We start from the raw sequence: 22,763 nt of genomic DNA, 5'->3' as shown, positions 1-22,763 counted from the left end.
CTGAGCCAAAGGGTGGCAGTGCCACAGCAGAATTTAAACCCACTAATGAGTGACTGTCTCCAAGACAGAAACCGTTTGGTATTCATTTGGATGACCAGGGCCCGTGCTCAGCAGGGGGCTCGTTAGGATAGCTGAGATCGAACCTGTCTTGAGGACGCTTGCATGTTAGTGCGGCCAGCATGCAGAACCGGGGCAGTTTCTAAAGCACAAAGCGCCCTAGCTGAGCTGTGGGAGGAGCATGTACACAGTACTGCAAGGGACGGGGAAGGCTTCACGAGGAGATGACATATAAGCTCGGCCTTGAAGGATGAACAGAATTAATAAGGAGTTCTGGGGGTGGGGATGGGGGATGTCTCAAGGCCTGGAGCTCTACAGGGCTTGGCGGTCTTTGGGGAATGGCAGGAAGTTCGATGATGTCGTGAGAACACAGTGGGGCGGGGTGGGAAGAAGAGTAAGGAGGGAAAGTCAGCCAGGCCGAGGGGGAAACCTTGATAAAGGGGATCGTTGTGCCAATTCCCAGCTCAGGAGAATTAAGTGGAGATCGGATCCAGCCTCCAGACATCACCCATCTCACACATCAAATCCCTGAACCCAGTATTTTGGCGAGAAAGCTCAGGGACAGAGAGTAAGGAGAGATCACAGAGCTGGCCCAGAGGGTCTGTCGCTCGGTTCCCTGACAGCCCGGGCACCCCTCAGATTGGACTAGAGGAACTAGAGACCCTTCCCGCCCTGCAGTCTGTGGCTCTGATTGATGCTGAGAAGTGTTTTAGGAGTTGAAAAGGACAAATCCTAAGCTAATACCACCTCCCTTTGAATAGCAATCTGTGGTTAAGATGGCTCCTTCTCAGACAGCCCACTCCTGATTCTGACTGCAGGTCTCTGCATTAAACAGGGACCATTGTCTCATCTGTTCATGGGAAGCCGAGGCCCTGAGGTTCTGTGACCTGCGTGTGTGAGAGGGACTGGGGACCAGGCCTTCTGGTGTCTCCTATCTGATCCTGCAGGGCAGGGGCTGTGTTTTCTTCATTCCCAGGGTCTCAGGCCTTCTACAGACATTAGCACATTCAGCAAATGAATGAATGAATGAATGAATGAATGAATGAGTGCAGGACCAGGTTAGGAGTGGCTCTTTGGGGCAGTAAGAGTAAAGAGCTAGGCACGGAGCTGGGTAGTATGTGCTGAGCAGCCTGAGAATGGTGTAGCCGACTGACCTGGGGTGGCAGGAAAAGAGGAGGGACAGAGGTCTCGGGCGGCCTGCCCCAAGGAGAACTGGTACGGCCGCCCCACAAACACATCAGTTATTTCAGGGTTCTTTCCTCAGACTCTTTCCCACCTACTGTTTCACTGGAGCAAACTGGTGAGGTGGAAGTTATCATCACGTCCACATTACAGATGAGGAAACTGAGGCTCAGAGAGGCCAAGTAGGTTGCAGGACCCAAGTAGGACCCAGGGCTTCTGGTCCCATACCTAGAGCTTTTTCTATCACAGCCCCGTAGGGCTCCTTTCTAAGTGTCCTGGCTGGCACAGCACAGAGTGGAGCTGCATTTCAACCAGCTCGTCTGGTCTACCTGGGCCACTGCCCACAGGCCCAACGCGCTCAGGGCTCCCTCTCCCTATCTGGAATGAGTTTCACTCATGAGATTAGGGGAACCTCTGACTGTTCATCATTTTCAAGCATATTTGTGTGTGCCAGAGGACTTGGAAACTTCTAGAAGGGTTGGTTCCTTCTGAATTATTGTTAGGGTTGGTCTTTTGAATGACTATTGTTGTCAGGTGCTGGCTGCAGCAGGTGAATGGCTGAGGCTTCTCTGGTTGTTATAAAGGAGTTTTTCTGGAAACTTGCTTGCCATCTGCCCAGAGCCCTTCCCTGGGATCTGCCTGTGGCCACCTGTGCAGACACAGAGCTTGGAAGTGGGTTTCTCTATTCAATCCAGAGGACACAGGTTGCAAAGAAACTAATCCTCATGTGGTCGTTTGAGGTTGGAGGGCAAGCCCCACTGCTCAAAGGAAACGGTGGGCGTTAGGTAGGCGGGGCATTCGCCCCAGCTGACCAGGAGGAGATAAAGGGGCTTGCGGGGACTGAGCCGCCAGGGCGAGGTCCTGTGAGCTGGAGCCATCGTGCCTCAGCCCCTCCACTGATGCCATGCAGATCTCTTTATGACTGACCTTGGTTTTTCTGCCTGCAAATGGGCTGGTTTGTGCAGTCCGGGACTGTCCTGTCACAGATGCAGAAACATAGCGACCTGTTGCTAAACAACCAAATACTATGCTGTCTGTCCAACACAAGGGCACATTTCACAGATGAAAGGACACACTTGCTTTTTCTAAAGCCAGCTGAGCCGACAGGTGGCATGCGGAGGATCCAGGGTGCTTCAGAGAAAGCAGTCATTGGGCTGGTGTGGAAAGCAACAGGCAGCCTACCTCCCCCTCCTGTCCCCACTGCCAGCAGGGACACAGCAACCCCCGACTGCTGTTGTCCCTATGCACAACAGGCCATAGTGTAGACCACCCAGGGCCTCCTGCTCAGAGCTGGCAGCTGAGGGAGTGACGTGGTGCCCAGAGTTGCTGCTAGAAGTCCCAGGGAAGGCTACACCATGGCCTCACCTCTCCTTCCTGACGCAGAGGCGGGCGTGTGTCTGGCCAGGGCCCCGATACTTACTTTGTTCTCCCAGCTCCTCCCCAACTCTCCCATCCCCACCCCACCCTCAGACCCGTCTGTGGGGTGAAAAGGCCATGTCTAGAGGGTACCCTGGCCTTTGGTCAAAGGTTGCCTGAGATGCCCCTTGCCCAGAGGGCTGGGCTGTGGTGAGGAAGAGGCAGAGGTGAGTAAAAAGCAGAGGTAAACCTGGTCTGGCCTTCGGGGGCAGCCCACCTCCTGTGGGTAAAGGCAGACGTGCCTCCTTGGCTCTGCCTGTCTCTACCACCTCAGTTTCTGCTCCCAGTCTGGGCTCCTGCCTCACGGAACTTCCGTGTTCCCGCATTTCAGCTCCTTTACCAGACTTGGGCATCCTGCCCCTTCTGCCTGTTCTGTCTTCACCCTCTTGCTCCCTCTTGCTGGTCCCTTGGGTTTCAGCTGAGGTATCACCTCTTCCTGGAAGCCTTCCCTGACCACTAGCCTGGGTCAGGATGCTGCTTGTGTAGTTTGCATGCTGCACTTGTCCCCGCGCTTGTCGTATCACACACCTGTAGTAATTGTCTGCCTATTGGTCCTCCTACCCCAGCGGATATGGGCTCCTTGAGGGCAGAGCATGGGTCATGCTCAGCGCCCAGCCTTGGAACATAGATCATAGTAAATGGTCACTGGATGCATAAGTGGGAAGGAGGGCAGGCAGAGACCTGACAGAAGGGAGACTAGTGGGTTCAGGATCCCTGCCCACAGATAGATCTACGGGGAGCCCACAGTATCTCCATCATGATGGGGCCTAGAGAGCTACTGGCTGCCTGGTTTCTAAGAGCCGCCCTGAGACTTCCAGGCTGCAGATCCCATCCCTGCCCCGTGCCCAAGGAAACCAGCCTTTGGGAGGGAGAGGGAAAGAGGGTGAGGGCCCAGGGAGGTTCCAAAGGGCTGGGCCCCTTAGCCCTGGGTCCCCCTGAGCCCAGGGGTGGGTCCTCACTTCTGCCTCCCCAGAACCCCTTGCAGGCGCAGGGCTCTGCACTGCACCTGGGCACTGGCACATTGGCAAATGCAGGAAGAGACGGTGATGTGGACATGCAACATGGGGGTCCCTGATTTTCAAAAAATCACAATGGCCAGTCAGGCCAGGGGCAGATGGCTGTCCATGAAAAGCCTCTTTGCTCCAGCCCAGCTAGAACTTTTCCCATCCATTTTCCTTGCCCTGCCCTAATCCCAGAGCTGGGGTCCCCCTAAGACAGGGGCTTCCCTACCTCGGAAAGTCACTTTGGCGATCCGGTCACCCCTGCCCCGCAGCTCCGAGACCGTCTTGAGGTGGACGAGCAGGGCCATGCTGATGTGGAGAGCCTGGGCACTGCCAGGCAGGAGCAGCTGGGAATGAGCGAGCCCAGCAATGTGGCTCACACGCCTCCCTCCTCTCTGCTGCTGCCTCCTTCTTCTGAGCCCCCTCCGATGCTGCCCACAGAGACCAAGGCAACCGAGTAGAGCTGCTTCTTCCAGCGACTCACAGAGACTCACAGCCCTGCCAGCTCCCACCCCTCCGAGTTATCAGCCCAGCCAGCATCCGTGTGTGTGTGTGTGTGTGTGTGTGTGTGTGTGTGTGTGGTTGGTACCCAGCGTGCAGCCTGGGAGTGCAGACATAGAGTCGGAATCCATTATTCAGCAGCCGCCTGCTCCCAGATAAAGCCCTGCCCAGCTTCAGGTGTCTTCTAGTTCCTGGAACACAGCTGCCTGCCCACCTCTCAGCAGGGCTCTCCCTCACCCTGTTAGGGGAGCTCTTCTGCCACAGGAGTGGGCAGGTAGGAGTGGGCATGAGTGTGGAAAGGGGTGGACCTGTGGCTGGGAGCAACCCCTCCCATGGGAAAGAAGGAACTTCAATGACCTGTGTGCACAGGATACTGAACTGTTACACTGGTGTTTCTGGGTGATGCATGCCAACCCCCCTCCCCCCACCATAGTCAAGTTGGCCACCAGGGCTACTGGTGCACACAAGACTTGAATGGGTCAGGCTTGGCTGCTCTGGATGGGTCACTCTATGCCATGTAGAAATCCTAACCCAGGGCCCCCCAGCTGGAAAATCAGTGTCTACCAGATAACATCCAGGTTGTGCCTGGTGGCCAGTCCCTCAGAAACGAGAGCCCTAAGAGAAAAAGGGAATGTATTTCCCTATCTGCTCTCACAGAGATTATACCCCCAAGAAGCTGGGTTCTGCCCTGCTGCCTCGGGATCACTGGATCTGGGAGGGTGGAGGTGCTGTAGGAGGGGAGCTCAGAAGCCAGGCCGAGCATGACTGGAGATGCGTGACTGTGAATGCTTCAGAAGCTTATGTTCTACTAAGGACAATGCTTGAGGTCCAAGGCGCTGACCTAGCCATGCTAGGACCTGGGGATGAAAAAGGCTGGGGATGGCGAGACAGGCTGGAGCAGCTGCTATAGGATGTTGGTGGCAGAATCTCCAAGGAGCAAAGGAGAGCTGCCCCCTTCTTTCTTCCAACAACACTTCCCAGGAGGGCTCACAGGGCAAGGGACCCTGGGGCTTGTGATTCTCTGAGTTGGAGGCTTTGCAGAGCCAGCTGCAGCCTAGCTCTTATTTTTCGCTCTGCACAAAATGCCCCTATCCCACCCTGCTTTCTTGGACCTCAAGCAGCCAGAGGTGGGGGAGACTAAAACTCAGACGAGTAGACGCAGTGTGATGGGTCAGAAGCCATGAATGGGGGGACAGAGTGGGCACTCAGCCTTATCCGGGAGATGGGAGGTCATTAGAAACGCCTTCCCAGAGTATGGCACGCCTGAACTGAGGGTTGTTCTTTTACAGCTTTTACAAATGTTTTTATTATTGTAGCCCATTCTCAGCACAGAGGGTTTAGAAATATACAGCTATGACTGCATTTTGAAGGACAGGGGAGGATTCTTTCCACCTCGTTTGTTGCAACCACACGTTCGTTCCCCTTCAGTTCCTTTTCCTCCCCAGGCCACGATTTTGCTGCTTCTTGAGCCTCATGGAAGCCCGTGGCTCCTCTCGATTCCATCATTATCTGTCAGAGAAAGCCTTTTGAGAATTCTGGTTGCAACTGCAGCCTGTGAGCTCATTAGTGTCTGTAGTCTTCACCAGCTGCCATGTAGAGTCAAACTGTGAAGAATAATACTTCTCATCTGACAGAGAAATGAGACTGTGAAGGACAAGGGTAAACTGCAGGCTGTTTTTTGGGGGGTACCAGGACTCTTCTAGGGTTGTTGAGAAGGAAGGTCTGGATCCGAGTCACAAACAGCATGGTGCTTTGGAGGCTGTCACCATATCTTCACCCCCCAGTTAAAGGCCTAAGGCCCTGCCCTAGCCCACACATAGCCCAGAGCTTGTGTGAGGGTCACTGGAGAAATCCGAATGTAGGGTACCAAGCAGTTATAGGATGGAGGCATTATTACAAACCTTCCCAAGGTTTGCGCTTTGGGCAAACACACCAACCCTGTAGATTTAGGTGGGACTAAGCTGCGGAATTGGGGACAAATATAAATCATACGCCCTGACATTTTCACTATCTACATTTGCCCCTTACTTATAAACCACTCTCAAGGAGTAGTTTTGGGGCAAGACAAGGTGAGAAGTCCCAGGGAGAGAAGGGAGATTAGTGAAAAACTATCCTCTTGTGGAACTGGGGCGCAGCCGGCAGCCTTGCGGGGCGATGACTCCTGGGGCCCCATTCAGGCTATCACAGCTGAGCCTTGATGAAGCTGCTGCTTTATGCCTCGCTGCCAAAGCGAGGGCGTTTCAAGCCGGGCCACCTCGAGTCCTGCGGGTGACAGAAGGCCAAGGGCGCATCCCACCCGGCCTCCCACCGAGTTTTCACTCCATCCCGCATCTGAGCGACACGACGCCCCGCAGCAGAGCCTAGAGATCAGCCTATTTCTAAATGTGAAAGCTGAGCTTAGGTGGAGGCGGCGGTTTGCGGTGGCGGGGGTGGGGGGGTCCCCCAGGAGAGCACGTGGAGATGGGGACATCTTCAGAGCACTCCAGCAGGCTGCTCCAGGAAGCGGACTGCGAGGGGGGCGCAGGGCCCCAGAACGCGGCGGCTGGGCGGCTCCATTGGCGTCGCCAGGCTCGCGGTTGCCTGGTGACCCGGGCTGTTGACCGTCCCGTGGGGAGCGCCAGAACGCAGGGCTCGCTGCGCGCTCGCCGCACCCACCATGGCCTCCCGCAGCGCGGGCACCCTACTGACCGAGTTCAATGCCGCCTACGTGCCCCCTGCCCTCATGCCCGGGTAAGACCGCCGCACGCCCAGGCTGAACCTGCCTGTCGGAGCCCCTGGGGTGCCCCCCCCTTCCCCTTCCTCAAGAACCCTCCTGGGTCCTCGAAATTCTGCCCCTGAGCCTTTGCGGTTTGAAGGAACCCGAGGTGCCAATTTTTCACCTAGCTCGGTGATTTTCCTAGGATTTGCGCCCTCAGAACAGGCAGTGGCTGGGTGCTGGAGGGGGGCTCTCCAGATCTCCCTTGGTAAAAAAGTTGGTCCCTAGTGAGTGAAGAATACATCCAGCCAGGGATAACGTAACCTCCAGTGGATGGGGGCTGGGTAAGGGGGAGGAGACAGACACCGTGCGGAGGTGGAGTTTGGAGACACCCAGGCAGGAGCGAGAAGGTGTGGAGTCACCGAGAAGGGAGTAGGTTCTTCGGTCCTCAGCACAGTGTAGGGCACCCAGGATTCGCGCAGCATTAGTGTTTGTCGTTTGAAGAAGTAAAGGAAACTGGGTGGGCGCCTGGGGACGAGGCTCGAAGAATCTGGCAAGACGGGACAGGCAGCAGTGTTCAGCAGCGTGCACTACCCCGGGGCTTGCCTTCGGTTCTCCCACAGAATGCTGGCTTCGAAAGCTTCCCAGGCCCCCGAGCTGCTTTGCCATTAGCATTTTCAGATGCAGAGTCAAACCTACCATTTCTTTTTCCTCTGAATGTTTTCCAACTCCAAACATCCAAGACGCAAGTCTGATTGTTTCCTTCCTGCCCTTTCTTCCGAAGTGTCTTGAGATTTCCACTCCCAACCTCCTCTTCTAGGGAGTAAGATCTTCTTCTCTCTCCTTGTGGAACATGAGCATTGAGGGCAGGGGCTGGATTCTGAGAAGCAACCTGCACAGTAGAAGCACATCTGTAAAAAATGAATCAATGAATGAATGAGCAAAAAAATGAAATTAATATCTTGAGAGTTCTGTAGGCAAGTCTTCCTGGGGGTAAAAAACAAAACAAAATAAAACAAAACGGAAAAACGAACAGAAAAACCCCACATGCTCTCCTTTGCAAACTGAACAGACTGCAAAATGAAGACAAGACCTCACAGTATATTTTGTATTAAGTTTGGATTGTTTTGAAGCAGGATAAGCAAGACATTGAGGAGTTGTAGTATTAACATCATTTCTGCCCATAGAGGTAGTGCAGTAACCTAGGGGCTAGTGCTGCAGTTTTAATTCAGCCTACTTGTGGGCAGGACCTTGGAGAGCTCAAAAGTTACTTAGGTTCCCATCAGACAAAGCTGACTTACCAAGTCACAGTCTCCTATAATTCTTTCATTTATTTAGGCATTCATTTGATAAAAACAGGTTGAGCGCTTGGGATGTGCCAGATGTTGTGTTAAGACAAAAGTGGAGGTGGGGGGGCTACTTTTTAGGGGTTCCCAGACTGATTTAGTTCAAATCCATCTTTGGAGCCTTGGATAGTGTTTACATAGGTCACATTCTGGGTGTGTGTCATGAGGTTTGACTTTATACCTTGATATATTTTTTCCTTAAGCCCCCCACAGCCTTCAGTTAGAGCTTAACCCACCCCAGTGGGTTCCCCCACTCTGTTTAAATATGTGTGTGTTGGGGGGGATTGTTTCAGAAGCATCTCAGATGCTTCTGTATCCATGCTACTTGTTTGCAGTTCCCTTGGAGCAACGTGTCCTGTGATTGATCTAGAAATTATGATAACAAGTGAATCATAAACAAGGCTGAGCCTGGATTTGCTGCTTTCTTGGCTGGAATTTTCTGGAAGGGGTTTGCTCTCCCTAAAGATCCCCATCAATGAGGAATGAATTGAATTGTCTTATGTTTCTAAATGCTACCTCATTGGCAATGTTGTTAACTTAATAAAAGAATCCAAGCGTCCCTGCCACACATGGATAATTATTATTTTTGTGTGTCTTTTCAAACATTAATCACAGGATTTTCAGCATAGCCAGTCCCTTCTGACACTCATATCATCTCCCTTACCAGTTTTATTCATAAAGGCAGAGAATATTCATGATGGTAAGGACCTAGGGGATTAAGTAACCCAGCCCATCCCATCACAGACACAGTCTCTGAGGTCTAGAGGGGACTTGCTAGAGCCCCTAGCTTGTGATAGAAGGGCTATGCTGGAACCAGGTTCCTGACATTCCACGGTAGCACTGTGAGCCCTGCCCTGCCCTCTCAAATGAGCACCCCAGCCATGTTCCAGGTGCTGTTCTGGACTTTTACCAACTTAAAAATAAACCTTTACCATACTCCAGATGAGAAATGAGCAGCTGGGTCAAGGTCATTCAGCAAGTTGCCCTGTTGGGTCTTTGTGATTTCAACACCCTGTTCTCCCCAGTCTCCGATGGTTAGTTCTTCTCCTTGAATGCTGTAGATCTCTGCAGCATTCAAGGACTGACTGTAGGTACCAAGGGAAACAGGATGCTGGTCTTCAGACTAGCTGGCCAGGGTGCTCCCTGTGGTCCCTTGCTGCTGTCATTGGCACAGCCCTCAGGCATCTTGCCACTCTCTGGCCTGTGTACCATCCCTGCAGTGAGCAGAGACCTCTTGGGTCAGAGTCCCTGAGATTGTAAAGCCTTTTTAAGGGATAAGACTGGCCTTAGTGAGACTCTGTGGCTCCTGCTTGTAGGTTGGATCTGGGTGTCATCCATCCCCTCGCTCCCTGCCTCCCTCACCTCACTGGGCTCCCAGTGCAAACACTTGACTTGCTGTTGTGCACTTATGCCCAGACTACTACTGCCCCGAGGCTCACAGTTCCTGCCTGGCGGCTCTCACCAGGAGGGAGGGCAGGGGAACTTGCATCCAGCCCCTCCCTCCATCTGTCCAGAATGGCAGCTGTGCCTATATCAGCCGCTGAGCTGAGCTTGGATCTCGGGGGCCTCAGGGCCCTAAAATCGGGGCACTCCACACTTGCCGTTGTTAAGAGGGTGGACCCACCCTCTGTGTCTCCTTCAATAGACATGCAACACCCAGTGGTGTGCGGTAAATGTTTAACAACCCACTCTCTGGAGCCTTAATTTGTAGCTTTCACTCATATCTGTGCTATAAATACTCCCACCACAGCTGATTCCAAGGTATCCACATGACATCACTGAATGGAGAGTTGGGAAGAGATTCAGAGCAGCACAGCACCATATAATAATTCCACCATACAGATACAATAGAAGAAAATTATCTCAAGAACACAGACAATAATGAAATGCATAAATAATTAGGAAGTGATGAGTTTTGAGTACTTATTATCTTTGTTTTTAATAACATTTCTTTAATTGTAACTTTATGTAATTTAATTTTTAATACTGGCTTGTTTAACAACAGGCTTACACAAATCCGGAAAATTTAGCAATCTGCTCTCTTGAGACTGTATGGGCTGATACAAACTGCCCCTAGCACACCTCCACCTGCTCCTGCCAGCTTCTTCAAGCCTGAGACCTCATCTCTCATGGTGAGAGAGGTGCAGGCAAGGGGAGTGGCAGCTGCATCTCTGAAGCCCCTTCCATTTCAGCCCAGACTCTGGCACTAGACGTGCGGCCCCAAAGACAGGTCAGTGCACTCTGGGGTCTGAAGCAAAGGCTATCTTCCCAGGAGGAGACTCCGTGTGTCAGATAGGTAACCTGTGCCTCTCACACAACCCTGAGAGCCTTCCTAAAAACAGGGGGTCAGGACTCCCGGAGATCTGCGTTTTGTAACAGGGACCTTCCTTCTCTCTAGAAGAATCATCAGCCCTTAAAAATGTGCTCCATGTGTCAGTTCAATTCAACACGTATTTACAGAGTATCTACTGAGTGCCAGGAATTCCAGGAATAAAGATATGGGTAGAACACAGCTCTCTGTTCCCACAGAGATTATAATTCAGAGAGAAAGAATATACTAGGGGCCCAAGTAGTTACAACAGAGCAGAATGTGACCTGAGATGTAGCAGAGGCACAAAGAGCAAAGACAGTTCAGTAGAGGGGACAGGCACGGCCCGGGGATGGTCAGGGAAGGTTCCACAGAAAGAGGGTATTTGCAATATTCCTTGAAGAATGGATAAGGTCACGGCAAGGGCAGAGGAGGAGAGCAGTGTCTCCTGGACGGAGGGGTGGCCTGAGGAAAGCTTGGGGTGGAGGTGCCGGTAGGACATATTTCCACAGCAATAAATGGCCTGTTTGCCTTGAGTGGAAAAGCTGTGCCTGAAAGTGGATAAGACTGGGAAGACGTCCCGCACAGCAAGGCCTGTGTCAAGCAGGGCCTTGAAGGCATGGCTAGTTCGTTCTTAATTTCATAGGAGGGTTTCTGCCCAGGGGAAGAACCTGATCAGAAGTGTGCTCAGCACCAAGTGTTGTGGAGAAGAAGGTGCATGTGGAATGAGGACACGTGAAATAGTCGCAAATTAATTAGTTAATCGGGCTGCTCATGGGATCCCTGAAAGCTCAGGGTAATTAATTTTCATGTTAGTGATGGGGCCAACCAGTGCTATTAAGAGGTGGAGAGAGACTGCTCCCTCCACACACGGTAACCACGACAGACTTTAGGGTGCCCTTGTGATCACTGCCCAGGGCCTGGCTGAGCGCTGTCTCCTAGCTCGTGTGGTGTGCAGGTGGGTTAGGGGCCCGGGAGCATTGGGAGGGCCACAGAGGAGGTGTGGTGGTGACGCCAGGACTGCTCAGTGCCCCATTATGAGACCTGCCATTCCCCTCTGTCCCTCTCCACCTTCGCCTGCCACACGACCAACGAGAGGGGCCTTCGGAAGGCTCTACCGTAGGACTGCGTGCGGTCGTGCTCAAGGCCCACAAAGGCACGTGCACACAAAAAATACAGACCTTGCTAGCCAAGGCCTGCCCGCTGAGTGCTAAACAAGCGTGAACTTTTGCACATGCACGCTCGTACACACGCCCCTCTCTGAGCAGCAAGTTCTGAACGACTCTGGGATCTAGGCGGAACCTCAGAGGACTGCGGAGGAGATGGCTTCTAGTCTGTTGGAATGCAAATACCGTGGCATTCAGAGCAGGTGGAAAGGCAGGGAGCAGAGGAGGAGCATGGCAGAGAGCATGGGGGTGGCGAAGAGAAGAATCACAAGGACACGTCACATTTCTATAGCTACTTTCTTCGGAGGAGGAGCGCAACCGCCCCTGTGGGTGGGATGCTTTGAGACAATGCCAAGTCCCTTTGAAAACGGCGTTCCAGGACCTGGTGCCCCCAGGTTTCTGGACCTCTGCCTCCTCCAGTGAACATTTATTGAGCCCTTGTCACGTGTCAGGTGTTGTGTAGGTGCCGGGGAGAAAGGAGAACACAGATTAGCAGAGGAAATGAACTAACATGGATCTGTGGGGGATGAAGGGTGATAATACTACTGTGAAGTGGAGATTCTGGTGGAGGGTAGTGCGGTCAGGGCAGGCGGCAGGGAGCTCTGGCTTTGTGCGTGAGTGGGAAATGCCCCGAGGGGCAGGCAGAGATGTGGCATTCCGGGCGAGGAAATGCGTGTGAAGGCTTGGAGGCATCGAGAGCATGTGGGATCCCAGGGCATAGAGCACCTGTGTTTGGGAAAGATTGTTCTGGCATCAGTGTGGATGGCAGTCTGGAAGGGATGAAACTTGGTCTAGGACACAAGCTTGGTCTAGGACAGTAGCTTGGTCTAGGATACAAGCTTGATCTAGGACACGAACTTGGTCAAGACTGTCCATGTGAGCGAAGAGGGAGGCTTGCAGCAGTGAGACAGAGATGGACAGTTATGACTAACACGGGAACATAAGCAAGACTTAGGGAGAGGCTGGATGTGGAGGACAGCAGGGTGTCCTGGTGTTCCGGTGGATTCCGGTGGAATCTGGTAGATGGCGGTGGCGTTAACCAGGGCAGGACTATCTAGAAGCAGGAGCAGGCAAGTTTCATTTATGCTCAGTGTGGCATCTGGGCAAGTCCTGTGTGGCTGGCTGGGTGTGCAGATCGGTAGCCGGGAAAAGGCTTGGAGCCAAAGACAGATCGGGATGTCCTCAGTGTTGGAAGTCTAACATGGAGGAGCTCCCCCAGAGGGAGGGCTGTCCTTGAAAAGAGAAGAGGACAATGCCAGCACCTGGAAGATGAGCAGGGGAAGGGAGCCAGACCCCAGTCAGCCCCCCTCCGCAATGAGGTCCTCCTCAAAGCCTCCCCAGTTGGAAACCTCTTTATGGAGCTGCACCAACAGCATCACCCCAGGTGGGAATGGGCCTGCCCCCCTTGCCCTAAATAGCATTAGAGGCTTGGCCACCAGCACGGCCCCTGCACACGCACCCCCGTGACTAGATGTATACTGAATTAAGTCGCTGAGAAGTGTGGGTCTTTGCAATTCCTGAAACCTAGTATTGTGCCAGCACATAGTAGGTTCCCAATAAAATAACTCTGAATGCCATCTGACTCTGTTTTTTAAAAAAAGAAACATGTATAAAGAGAAAGCAAAATACCACACTAATCTAAACACCTAGAATTAAGCAGAGTTAGCATTTAATGAACTTTATTCTAGGTTTCTCTTTATGTGTATATTCAGATAAAAGATGAGATGGATGAGTGATGGATGGATAGAAAGATAGACAAAGTAATTTTACAGAAATAGGATCATACCGTATTTGTTATTTTAACATAAAATGAAAAGCATGAAATTTAATCTTCAGTTAAGTAAGAGAGTAAAGTAAAATGGAAAAATAACTAGACTTTAGATAAATGCTAATTCATCACAAGACATATTAGTTCGTAAAAGATCCCTTTAAAGGAGAGAGAAAGAGAGAGAGAATATAAAAACCATTAAGGAGTTAGAGTCATTTTTTTTTTTTAAATAATGACATGTTTCGATTTTAGATGCCATAGGTTGCCTCTGCTTTAGAAATTCTTAATAAGTGCACGCCCATCTCCCCTCCACGTGCTCCCCAATTTTTGCCGTTTTGACTATTTTTTACTTTGACAGGTTGTATAACATTTGCATTCTGTTCTGCAACCAGGCTTCACCTAGTTGCTGTTCCTAGTTCTGTGCTTAAATGGATTTGAAGCTGACCCAGTCATTCTGCCAGAGGTTCTGCATTACCGTGTTCTTTCTTTTGAATCATTTCTAAGTTGGCAGGATTTTGTCACACTACTTTCAAGAGGCGAGGGGTGCTTTATTTCCCGAGTTCTTTCATGCTGAGAAAGGCTGGCAGCTGCCCTTGAGCCTGAACGACCCAAGGCCAGCAGGATATTGGGCCACGCTCTTTGCCATACAGAACGCTGCCGATAACCTTTCTCTGGTTTTCATTCTGTCGCTTTATTATCTTTTTATTGGGGTTTGGCAGCACCTGACAACCGGCACCTCTTTCATTCCTTATGTTCTGAACCACTTGAGAAATAAGATAAAAGAGTGAACGCTGATATTGGGAAATGAGGCTGACACTGAACTTCAGAACGAGGGCAAGTTTGCGCTGGGGCCGAGCGAGTCCACCCTAAACATGGCGTGGAGGAGCCCTGTGCGCTTCCTTGCTTCTCAGGAAAAGGGGGAGGCGGGGAGGCTTCAACAAGCCTTGTATTTTTCCCTTTCAACCGACCAGTCGGATGTTCCTCCATCTCCCATGTGGAAAAGTGAGTGGGGGATGGAGATGCCTCTGTGGGGAGCCCTCCTCATGGATGGACTCGTCAGGATGGAGAAGCATCCCCCTACCTACCGCCTGCTTTGGTTCCTGGATTGACCGAACTCATATTTTTGTTAAGTCTCAAACGCAGCACAAAGAACTCTCAGGAACTCTGCTGCTTCTTCTCAGGTTATCTTTCTTTCAAATGAGTTTCTTCATCAGTGCAAATGTGACAGAGACAGCGTGAGCAAAGGACGTTAGATTTGGCAATCGGAGGACCTTATGTGGCCTTAATGAAAAAGTGCAGGTTCTCATTTCGGTGGTGAGTTGGAAGTCAGACTGAGGGAGGTCATGGAAAGAGTAGGCGTGGAAGAAATAAAGGAGAACGTACGGAGGATTCCTCAGAGAAACGCAGAAATAAGGGAAGAGAAAGGGTGGTACGTGAGGAAGAAGCAAGGCTTACTACAGAACTTTGCAGTCTGGGAAAAAATGCAAAAAAAAAAAGAAAAAGTCCATGTGTATATGTAGAAGGGGAGAAGCCGAGAGAGAAGGAGACATAACAGGTGGCCAAGAGGAAGGATGGAGGCCGAGAGACACAGGGAGGGATGGATTGGGGCAGAGAAGCCTTGGGTGAGTGGGGGGTGGTGGAAGGTGGGTAATGCCAGACCCAGGATAGGGCAAGCCACGACAAAGAGGAGGACTCTGTCCTGGAAGTGGCCAAGGTGACCCCACAGACTCACAGGCACTCACCAGCCCCACCATCTTTCCAGGGCAGGAGACATAATACCACCAGCAGGGAACTTGGGAGGAGCCAGCAGAAGGGTAGAGGCAGGTGGAATAGGACTAGGACCAGGGTCAGTATCAAGAGCAGAGACACCAAGGGACAGGCGAGGTGAGGCTGGAGGAGGGCCTGAGTCTGGTGGAGGGGCTCTCCCCTCCTCCGTCTGCTGGCTTAGGCTACTTCAAGGGCTGTAGGATTCCTGAAAGGCACAGTTGCTGAGGGCGGGTGGGACCAGGCACCAGGGAGGGACTCTGTAGAGAGCATTTGGAAGGTTCATCAGTAATCACCGTGCTTCGCTTTCTTGCCTTGCACCTGAAGACGAAAAGAAGGAAATCATGCACCATTATGAATTCTAACTCCTTCTCTTGGTGAGGAGACTGAGACCTCACAGGAAGCACTGACTTCAAACACCTCTGTGTTCTCTAGCCCAGGACCTTGCAGTGGCCGGAAGCTCCCCGCACTTCCTGGAGCTTTCCTGGGAGTGTTTCGAACTGAGAGAAAGTAAGACATCAAGCATCACAGCAGGGCGATCTTAAGAGGTGTTCTGGAAGTCCCTGGAGCGTGGCCCCTGGTCTTCGGGTGTCTATATGTGTAGGTCCAACTGTAAACATCACTGGTACTGTGGGCCCGTCAGCCATTCACCCTTTTCTTTGTTTAATAAACATTACCCACCCACATACCAAGTGCCAGACCCGGTACAGAGAACAGGAGATCCAAAGATGAATAAGAAGTGATCAGACTCTGCCCTCAAGGAACTTACAGTGCAGCAGAGGAGACAAAGCTGTGAGTAGATGAAGCAGTACCTAGTGAGACGTGGCCGGAGGAGGGGCATCGGGAACTGAGACCCACCTGGACCTAGAAGAGGCAGCAAGGAAAGGCTTCTTCAAAGAACTGATACTCGGGCAGGTCTTAGAGGACCATTTAGTGCTGGGAGGCAAGGAGCAGGGGCTTGGGGTGTGGACAGGTTTCGCTCTCCTGATGGCAGAAGGCAAAAACCCAGGGGTGAGGGGAGAGAGAAACAGAGAGGGAAGAAGGGGGGCGGGGAAGCAGTTACACGTAGAGAACTAGGTGGATGGAGGGAAGCCGATGACGCCGGAGAGGGAGGCAAGGGTCAGATCACAGATGGCCTTGACCTCCATGCTAAGGACTTGACTTTAGAAAGTTCAGTCCAGTTGAAATCTGGAAGTGGGTGGGAGGTTTGAGCACAGCTTGGAAGCTGCTGCCACAGTCCAGGTGCGAGGCCACGTGGCCTGAGCTCAGGTCAGGGAGGTGGAGCCGCAGGGCCCGGCGGCTGATCGGATGTGAGGGACGCAGCGGAGGGAGATGGGTGCCCAAGTTTCCGGCTTGCACACCTGGGAGGTGGTCTTCAACGAGACGGACTAGACTCTTGGGGAAAGTGGGGGTGGAGGATGGTGCCCAGGGAACACCCAAGGGAGATGTCTTGGGCGCAACTGTCTCCAGAAGTCTGAAGCTTGGAGGGAACTTCCGGACTGGAGATGTAGATCAGGGGTCATCTGCACACAGGCGAAGGTTAAGGCCCCAGCACGGATGCCCCATCTCAGGGAAACTCAGTGGTACAGAGGACATGGGCAGAGGAGGAGCATCATGAGGAGGGGACCAAGGAACAGTCAGAGATATAGGTGAAAACCAACAGAAAAAACGAGATAACAGTACGGTAAATACCAAGAGTGGTGCTTCGAGAAGAGAGAAGGCAGTCGACCGTGTCCGGTGCTGTAGGAAAGTCACTGGTGACCTTGTCAAGAGCCATTTCAATGGTATCACGAGGAGCACGGCCAGCTTCCAGGGGGTGGGGAGCAAAGGGAAGCCCTTGGGCTGTGCTGACAGGAAAAGCTTTGATCTCTGCTGGACGCTCGCGCTCGTCAAAGTCGAGACGTTTCCCTTGCTTTGCCTAAACGAGTCTTTGGCTCTCTGTGTGAGCCCCACTTAACCGGGGGGGCCTTGAGAATACTGTGTCTGCTTGTGCTCTCCGTGTCTCCAAGAGTCCCCACTTGCCAGTCTCCGGTCCCTCTTACTGGCCGCCTTGGTTACAGAGGGCGCTGGCACTCCAGACCCTCGTCAAGCTCTGCAGGCCGTCTGGGTGGTGCCTTGTGAGGTCGTGGTGCCGGAGCAAGGCTGCCGCATTCCAGACCAGGCCTCGGACACTCACCACGTGACGCTGCTGAGCCTCCACTGCCTTCTCGTACTCTCTCTGCCTCTTAATGAAATAACTGCAGAAGCTCAGAGCTGTAGGAGGCCTCTGCGCCTTCAGGCCAACCCCTGAGTACATGGAGGGCCATCGAGGGAGAGTGATTTGCTTACAGCCTTGCTGAGGGGGTCAGGCCCGAGCCCTGGTGTTCTGGCCCCTGTGAAAGCCTCTGGTCTGGAGACGTGACCATTTGAGAGGTTTAAGGGAGGAAGACACCCAGCATCTCCCTCACGTGTACTTCGCCAGAGACCCGAGCCAGGCCGTGTGCCTTAGGAAGCCTCTCAAGGCCCAGAGGTGGCCCACAAGGCCCACTGACCTCGCCCCCAGGTTTTAAGGGCCTCCAGTGGGACTGACCTGGAGCCCTTTCCTCCCCTACGGCCACCACAGGTACCAAGGCCATGTTCCTGGTGTGGCTTTCTCCTTCGGCTCCCCGTACGGCACTGCCACCCTCAAGTACTTCCAGGACCACCGCAATGCAGGCCTGGAGAGGAGCCGCACTCCCCTCAGCAGAGGCGGCCACTTCCCGACCATCTTCTCCCCGAACCCCAACCTTGTGCTCAGTGACCGTTCCCGCACCAGGGACCGCTGGCTGCACGCCCCCAGCTACACCCGCTTCAACCTGGACAGTGGCCGCTCTACCGACTTCTCCCGCTTCTACCAGGTGGGCTCCCTTCCCCCGACCATGGGGAGGGGTGGTGGCTGGGGCCAGGGGAGATTTCTTACCCTCCAGAGCACCTCCATTTGCTCATTCAGAGCCCCTGAGCCAGCAGGGCACCCGGTGAGTTTGGCTAGGGGCGGTGGGGGGAGGGCTCAGGATTCTGCTTCCCTAATCTCCCCTCACCCGAGGGCTCCAGCGACTTGTCCCTGCTCCCCGCACTGCGGGGAGAGCTGGAGCCTGTGGGCGTGTTCCCACCCTTGCCTCTGCCCTAAGGCCTCTTGGCCCTGTGGACCTTTGCTTAACCCCTGCCTGAGTAAAAGGCCAAAGCTTCATGCCCATGATCAACCAACCACACATGCGCAAAGGCCCACTAGGCCCCCACCTGGCTCCCGCCCCAAGTCTGCTCTCAACCGTACTCATTTACCGGACACTTCCTGCTCCATAGGCCTCTGAGGATGTGCCCCAAGTCGACCTCAGCTTCAGACAGGACCCTAACAGCCCTCGAGAGTCGAGGCAAATGGAGGGGACCTGCCCACAGCCCAGTGTTCTTGTCCTGTTCCTCTGGCTCTTAAAGCCGCCTCTGGCTTTGGTTCAGACACGCCCCAGTGGGCCATGGGCGCACAGGTACTCAGCTACCTTAGAGGGGGCAGGAGCTCATTCTTTGCTTATTCCTGGAAACCTCACTCTCTCCCTCACCTCCCTTGCAAACATCCTTCTCACCTGATTTCAAGGACACAGGTGCCTCCCGGTCCCCAGGGTGGAGAACTGTATGAGAATGCAGCCTCCCCAGGGTGAGGACCAAGTTGATGCTTTTGGACCCCAGGGGCGGTGGCACTGTCTCAGTGGGCCTGGGAAGGCCTTTGCCCTCCATTTTGGCTCTAACACAGAGCATGCCCAGTCTAGGAGTGAGCAAAATGAGAAGGAAGCCCAGAGAGCTTCCTGTGCCTCCTGCTGAGCTGGCCCCACTTACCTTACCTTTTCTGGTCCCTTGTCTCATTTACTCTCCATAACAAAACAGGTGTGGTGGGTGTCATTATCCCATTAGGCAGATGGAAAGTGAGACTCAGAGAGGACACCCAGCTGGGGACCTCCTCCAGGAGCATTAGGGGAGACGGCCCCCACCCCCTGCCCGGGTACAGCCAGGCAGGGACTGCAAGGTGCCCAAGGTCACTGCTGCACACTAAGGACCTGTCACCTCTTCTTTGGTCGAACTGTAGATGGCACAGCAGCATCGGAATTACTATCGAGACAAGACAGGCTTGGTGCCTCGGGTCCCCTACTTCGTGCTGCCCGTGAAGGAGTGGGAACGGTACCCCATCCCCACTGACCTGTGAGTGTCTGCCCTCCCTTCATTCACACATTCAACAAGCATATGTCCACCAGGCATCTGTTCTCGGCCAGGCATGCAGGCACCCACACGGAGAAGAGCTTACAGTGCAGAGGGTGACAGTCACAGAGCAAGGGGGTCGGGGTTCTGGCAGCCTCAGGATGCCAGGAACCTGAATGGGCGGGATCAGGAAGAGCGTTTTCCTGGCCAGATGCACTGGGAGTTTGGGAGCAAACCCGTAAGCCTTGCTAGCCTCACTGAATCTGTAGGCTTCTTCCCCTGCAATGGCAGCCTTGCAGCTACGCTGGTCCAAACGCAAGCGCAGCTGCTCTGAGCAGCAAGAAGTTGCTGCCCTCTGGCGGACGCGGAGGGCACTACACAGAGCAGGGAATCGATCTCCCCAACCCTGTCCAGACTGGCAAATGTTCTCTTAGGGACTTGGAAATATCCACCTGTCCGCCTAACAAAATATGAAAATTTCTCAATGCCTGCGCCTTGCTGCTTTTACCTGGGAGAACTTCTTTTCCCAGGGAAGGTCAGCTCTGCCCTGAGAGATAATCTGGGCACATGATTTCCTTGTTCCTCTTCCTGACATCCAGGCAAGGAGATTGGAAGTCTATGCCATCAAAGTTCCATGTGGGTGAGGGGGAACCCGTAGGTCAGTGCACAGATCTTGGGTTTCCAACGCCATGCTGAACCCTTACTAGCCTCAGGAACCCTGAGCCTCGCTGTCATCATTATTGATAAAGCAGTAACCTTTTCCATAGAGTTTAATGGTTTTTAAAGAAATGGATTTAATTGCCTCTATAGGTTCCTTTCTGCGAGATAGATGAGCCCAATTTATAAACAGGAAAACCGAAGTTTAGCGATGCCCTCGGGAACTGGTACTGGGTGGCAAGTTTGGTGGGAGGTAGATCCTGGAGGAACCCAGGTCTCCCGATGTCAACTCTAGGACTCTGAGTTGGCCATCTCCACTCCCTGAGGGGACTCTGAGTCCATCTGAACCCGGAGACAGGGTAGGACCTTTTCTGGGAACAGATCTCGAGACTACTGCTCTGGGCAGGACCTGTACTTCCCACAGCTGCATGGAGCCTGGGACACCCCGGCTCCATTGCTTCTCCAAACTGCCTGGCAGCCTTTGCTGCTGCTGCTGGCTTCACACAGAGGGACAGTCAACCAGGTGGTTGGGAGAAAGTCGATTGCTTCTGTGGCCTGGGGCAAGTCCCCGCCCTTCCCCGAGTTTCATTGCCATCACCATCATCACCATCATCGTTTCTTATAACATTTGTTGAGAGTTTGCCCCTTGTCCAGCATTATTGTTAAGTGCTTCATATGCATTACCTTACTTATTCCTCAGAACAAAGCTAAGAGGGAGGTCCCACCATAAGTGCATTTTACATGTGTGCACTTCTAACAGGAGGTGGGCCAGAAACTATTCCAGGTCTGTCTGACCCTCACATCCTTGCTCTTAACCACTGTACCATTGTGCAAATACAAGTTATTCTTATGTCAACTGCAGGGTGACTTAATAGGTGTTAAGATGACGAGCAGCCAGCAGGGTCAGTGTCAGCATGGCTGGGACACGGGCAGGTGGGGCTGTGGTTGGTCATTTTCCACCCTCCTTTCCTGGCACCGTGTATAACGCTGGCTCCATCCTCACCCTCAGGCCTCCTCTGAGCCCGAAGGATAAATGGCACCTTTTAAGAGTATCCCCTGAGAACCTGAAGACCTACCAGACGTTCCCATCAGGGAAGAGGGTCTCCCCACAGGAGCGGCAGAAGAGAGACTCCTACTTTGAGTTCAGAGCGTGACACCGTGGCCCTGACCACGTTGGCTCTTTGGAATAAAATCTGTAGCCATGACTGTCCCATGCTCCTCTCCTCTGAGCCCGAAGAGCATTCGGCTACATCAGGACTACCCCTGAGGGTAGCACCGTACTGTGTCTTAAGGGCTGTGGAAAGCTCAGCCCAAGGGGTTCAAGCCAAGAAAAAGCAGTGTCCAGCGACTCATTCGGCTCACCCACCTCCCCCAAGGTGGCAGAGCTAGAAGGGAGGACCGTAGGGCTCCCGAGTCTTGGTGGCAGGTTGCCCAGGTACAGAGATCACCTTCCATCTGCTTCCGCTGGTATAATTGAGGAAGCCCTATTATCCTGCATCTGAGAATGAGGGCAAAGTGACCCCAGAACAATTGCGCCGCATGCCATATGCAAAGGAATTCCCATTTGTGCTCTGGCTCAGCATTATTCAGTCCACACACGAAGCTATAACAGAAGTGGTGTTGTTGATAAAGACACCAAGGCTCACAGACATTGAGAAAGTCACTCAAGCTCACACAGTTAGGATTTGAATCCAGGTCTTCCTGACTCCTAAGCCCTGGTTTTTCTACTGCACATCTTGCTTGTGGTCCATGTGGAAACTGCGGGGCCACCAACCGAGGGATGACACAGCCCTGGGGACCCTGAAGGACCCTGTGCTGTCTGGAAGAAACGTCCCTTCCTGCATTCTGCCCGGACTGACATGGACAAGCTGGTTTGGCATTTTCCCTTGGAACTGTTTCTAGAAGGGGCCAGGAGGGAGTGACCCAGGACTAAGCCACTCTTCAAGGAAAATCTATGTTTCAGGAGACTCTAGGCCAGAAGTGGACACTGGGAATGATTTTCGAGGTCACATGCCTGAGGTGGCCTGCAAGGGCCAGGTCTGGAGCGTCCGTTCTCACCAGGCTGATGCTTCTTCACACCTGCTGGGTGGCCTCCTGCCTGGGGACAGCTCCTCCGTGAACAGGATTTTTATCCACAATGTCTTTATCAACAACACCACTTTCGTTATAGCTTAGGCATGGGGACCCTAGGCCAGGTGTACACCTACGCCACAGGAATTCTCCAGCATCCAGTGCCTCCTGGGTTTGATCAAGGGACTCCATCCAGCAACAGGACCTTCATTACCCCCTAAAAGCAAGGGGACCACTGTAGGTTCAAGTACACATGAGGATGAAACAACCTTTCCCCTGTGAGCCAGCATTTAGACCCCTCCCCCCAGGACAATGTAAGTAAGAAAAACCATGTGCCCATCACATAGGCATCTGACAGTTCTCAGAGACCTCCATAAGGGGCTTCTCCTATGTTCCAGAGTCTCTGACCGGCTGGACCTGTAAGGGTCCCTATGGGGGCCAAATTCATTCCAGGGCTTAACCAAACAACCAAGCAAATAAACTCTGATTGCCGGTCATATACTGTCACATCCCGAGGGCCTGGTGGTGCTAAGTGGGGACAAAAATGTCTAGGGCTAGGAAGCCAGGCGCCAAATGGAATGACCGCTACAAACACCCTTCTGTACAAGCTGCACTGGGAGATGCTGGAGAGG

The 22,763-nt window shown here is 53.0% G+C and overlaps 3 protein-coding genes across 7 annotated transcripts in view; 1 reads left to right on the top strand and 2 right to left on the bottom strand.

Annotated features, from left to right (window-relative positions):
- The window catches only part of OTOF (otoferlin), a 90,514-nt gene extending 86,434 nt beyond the window's left edge, over nucleotides 1-4,080 (bottom strand). For 3 of the 4 annotated variants that reach the window (XM_039887615.1, XM_039887614.1, XM_039887616.1), the window contains exon 1: nucleotides 3,886-3,964. In XM_039887615.1, the coding sequence (XP_039743549.1) occupies nucleotides 3,886-3,964 (79 nt within the window). Of the gene's footprint in view, nucleotides 1-3,885 lie in introns of all 4 variants that reach the window. The other variant, XM_039887613.1, reaches the window with a different exon arrangement.
- Nucleotides 4,081-6,584: 2,504 nt separating this feature from the next.
- CIMIP2C (ciliary microtubule inner protein 2C) lies at nucleotides 6,585-21,305 on the top strand. The gene is made up of 4 exons (XM_039887612.1): nucleotides 6,585-6,887; nucleotides 17,807-18,080; nucleotides 19,295-19,407; nucleotides 21,071-21,305. Exons 1-4 carry the CDS (start codon nucleotides 6,814-6,816, stop codon nucleotides 21,213-21,215), a joined length of 606 nt encoding a protein of 201 aa, XP_039743546.1. The 5' UTR covers nucleotides 6,585-6,813; the 3' UTR covers nucleotides 21,216-21,305.
- The window catches only part of CIB4 (calcium and integrin binding family member 4), a 104,312-nt gene continuing 88,559 nt past the window's right edge, over nucleotides 7,011-22,763 (bottom strand). For both annotated transcript variants that reach the window (XM_039887609.1, XM_039887610.1), the window contains exon 6: nucleotides 7,011-7,763. In XM_039887609.1, the coding sequence (XP_039743543.1) occupies nucleotides 7,430-7,763 (334 nt within the window). In that variant the 3' untranslated portion in view covers nucleotides 7,011-7,429. The remainder of the gene's footprint in view (nucleotides 7,764-22,763) is intronic.

The sequence above is a fragment of the Pteropus medius genome, unplaced genomic scaffold (genome assembly GCF_902729225.1).
Source record: "Pteropus medius unplaced genomic scaffold, Ma_sr-lr_union100, whole genome shotgun sequence".
Taxonomy (NCBI): domain Eukaryota; kingdom Metazoa; phylum Chordata; class Mammalia; order Chiroptera; family Pteropodidae; genus Pteropus; species Pteropus medius.
This window is presented reverse-complemented; position numbering and strand designations above follow the sequence as displayed.

Coding starts and splice junctions, on each gene's coding strand:
- CIMIP2C (XM_039887612.1), top strand. CDS start 6,814: ATGGCCTCCCGCAGCGCGGGCACCCTACTGACCGAGTTCAATGCCGCC. Junction 6,888..17,806: donor CCCCCTGCCCTCATGCCCGG/GTAAGACCGCCG, acceptor CGGCCACCACAG/GTACCAAGGCCATGTTCCTG. Junction 18,081..19,294: donor ACTTCTCCCGCTTCTACCAG/GTGGGCTCCCTT, acceptor GTCGAACTGTAG/ATGGCACAGCAGCATCGGAA.